Genomic DNA, 2,696 nt, shown 5'->3' on the forward strand with positions numbered 1-2,696 from the left:
GTGAGGGTAGACGTGGGGGGGGGCTGGGGGGGGTACTGGGGTGGGCTTTTAATTTCCTCCCCTCGCTGGTTTCTATGAGTCTTTCAGACAAGACCTTAAATGATTTCTGTCTGCTCTGAGCGGACGTTAAAATGGGCCCCCGTCCCCAATCCGCACCCTCCTTCCTCAGGGCACTTACTAAGGGAGGGGTCTCCCTCTCCATCTCCCCAATGGCCTCCCTGCCTCCAACCCTGCCTGCGGCCCCCTGCCCGCCCCACATCTCCTGGCCACTGAGACACAAACCTATTTATTTCTAGGCCTGGAGAAAGGAGATCGGACTGGGGTTCCTGGTGGGGCACCAGGATGGCTCCTGGGGGGGCTCCCGCCGCCTTCCTTCACGGCACTTACAACCGGCGGGACCCTCAGGGACCACCCCTCAGGGCGCCCCCCACCCCAGCCTGGTCCACCTAGACCCCCACGTTTGGAGATTGAAAACTTCTGTCTTCGTCCTCTCCCCAAGCCCCTCTCCCAAATTTTAAAGCACTTTTTAGATTTTTTTTTCTCTTTCCTCCTTAAAAACAAAATTTATATATAGAGAGAGATATATATATATAAATAATATACTTTTCCTCAGAGGAGCAGGCAACAGTGTGGGATAAACAGAGTTATGATCAGAGGAACCCCAGGGTCTGGTGATGGCAGGGACGGGGAGAGAGAGAAAATCCACAAATTCCAATGTCACAAAAGCAATAAAACAAACTAGAAAAGAAAAAGATTTTACAAAACGAAAGGAAGGAAAGAAAAGGCAACCAACCACATTAGAAGTCTTGGCACTTTGTAACGGAACGGGTACTACACTTTATCTTAATTCCTAATTTAAAAACATGTTTACAAGTCACAACCAACTTCTATGAAAAGTTGAAAAGACAAAAAAAAAAAAAAAAAAAAAAGCGAGCGAGAGAGCGAGAGAGAGCGAGAGCAGAAGAAATTCCTAAAAGTCGATTTATTTTTGTACAAAATAATAAAAAAAAAAACCCACCACAAACGTAGAATCCACTTCTGTTCCCCAAAAAGCGAGAAGGGGGGTTCAGGAGGAAGCCATCGCAGGGGACCTGGGAGACGCCCCGAGGTGTTTGTGCTTCACCCCCGGACGTCAGCCTCGAAGGCAGGACTGTGGGGTGTCCGTGCTGTGTTTCCCCGCCCCCCCTTTCTGTCCCCTTTTTTGGTTCTGACGTGAAGAGGTCTTAGTGCCCGCTAGACCTACAAAGGGCCGTCTCTGTCCACGGGGTCTCTCCTTCTTCCTCCCTAGCTCAGGGATGGGCCTTCCAGCCGGAGCACCCCGATCCCCACCCGGCAACCTCCCAATCCTCCAACACGCCTATCCTCCCACATGGCCACCAAGGAGCTGGACCTTGGATGCGCCTGCCCTGTAGAGGTGGGTGACAGGGGCCCCCCACCTCCAGGGCCTTAGAACCACCGCCCCCCCCACCCCAGGCACCCCTCTTTTTACTCAAAGGCACTGACTGTAATCCAGGGGGGCTGGGACCTGCCTCCCCCCAACCTCTGGCTCCTACAAGGCCCGGTGTTGACCGAGCCACAGGCCACGGACAGGGGCCGGGGTTGGGGAGACTATGTCGCCAGATGCCAGGATGCCCTCACCCCTTTTGCATATGCAATGCCTAGCATGGGACCCTGAAAATAGACGCTCTGCTGCACTGAGACTTCTTGTCAATGCCCAACCAAGGGGGGTGTCTCCCTGCCTCCACCTCCCCATACCCCTTCTCTGTGACACACACATCTTCTCGTCTCTTTTTCTTTCATTTTAAAGGGAAGCTTTTAAGAAGGCAATTTTCATATTGTTTCTACAGGATGGTTTTGGTTCCCTTCCCACCCCCCCTTAAGCCTGTCAGCCCCCTCCAAATGTCTCAGGATCCCCCCTCTCCCCTGGGGCTGGGTGACAGCACCCCGGCTGCGTTCACACCCCAGTGTCACAGGGCGAGCTGTTCTGGAGAGAAAACCATCTGTCGTGGCTGAGCAGGGAGCTTGAACACCCAGGCCAGGGACACCCCTCCCCAGCTCCCAGAGAGGCCCCCTGAGCGGGGAGCCCTGTTTCCACTTTACCCATCCATGCCCCCCCTCGCAATAAAACCAACTCTAAAATCACAGCTGTCGTCCTGGCCAGTGGGGGCGACCGGACTTGGGGGGTGGAACCCTCTGGGACTTCCGTAGGAACAAGGGCTGCGGCCCACCGCGACACTTACACAGACCTCGGGGATTGCACTAAACCCTCGTTCCTAGCTCCGCACTCAGCTTCGCCTGTCCTGCCCGCCCACTTTGCCTTAACTGCCCGCCCGTCCTGGGGGCCACAGCCTCTGCATGGGCCCAGAGCCGGGACCCCCCCAGCCCAGCCCAGCCCCGCCCCGCCCTCCCCAGACTCCGCGCAATCACATACTGTATATAGACGTGAATCGATTTTATTTTTATTCTTTAAATTAAGGTCGTGATAAAGTGTTGCCAAAGATACCTGCTGAATTCTCGCGTTTCAGGAAACAAACAAACAAAAAATAATGATATTTGAGGAGGGTCGTGTTGACTCCATAAGAAAGGACACAGCTAAAAGCTTTTTTGTTTGGTTGTTTGGGGTTTTTTTTGTGTTTTCTTTTTTTGGGGTGTTTTTTTTTTTAATTGCCTGGTACAAAAAAAAAAAAAAAGAAAAA

General features: G+C 52.9%; 1 protein-coding gene across 1 annotated transcript in view; it reads left to right on the forward strand.

Annotated features, from left to right (window-relative positions):
• ZBTB7A (zinc finger and BTB domain containing 7A) overlaps positions 1-1,937 on the forward strand; it is a 19,883-nt gene extending 17,946 nt beyond the window's left edge. Inside the window, exon 4 of the mRNA XM_017847154.1 lies at positions 1,909-1,937. Within this exon, the coding sequence (XP_017702643.1) occupies positions 1,909-1,937 (29 nt within the window). The remainder of the gene's footprint in view (positions 1-1,908) is intronic.
• Positions 1,938-2,696: the final 759 nt, after the last annotated feature.

This window comes from Rhinopithecus bieti, unplaced genomic scaffold (assembly GCF_001698545.2).
Source record: "Rhinopithecus bieti isolate Rb0 unplaced genomic scaffold, ASM169854v2 scaffold_28055, whole genome shotgun sequence".
Classification (NCBI taxonomy): domain Eukaryota; kingdom Metazoa; phylum Chordata; class Mammalia; order Primates; family Cercopithecidae; genus Rhinopithecus; species Rhinopithecus bieti.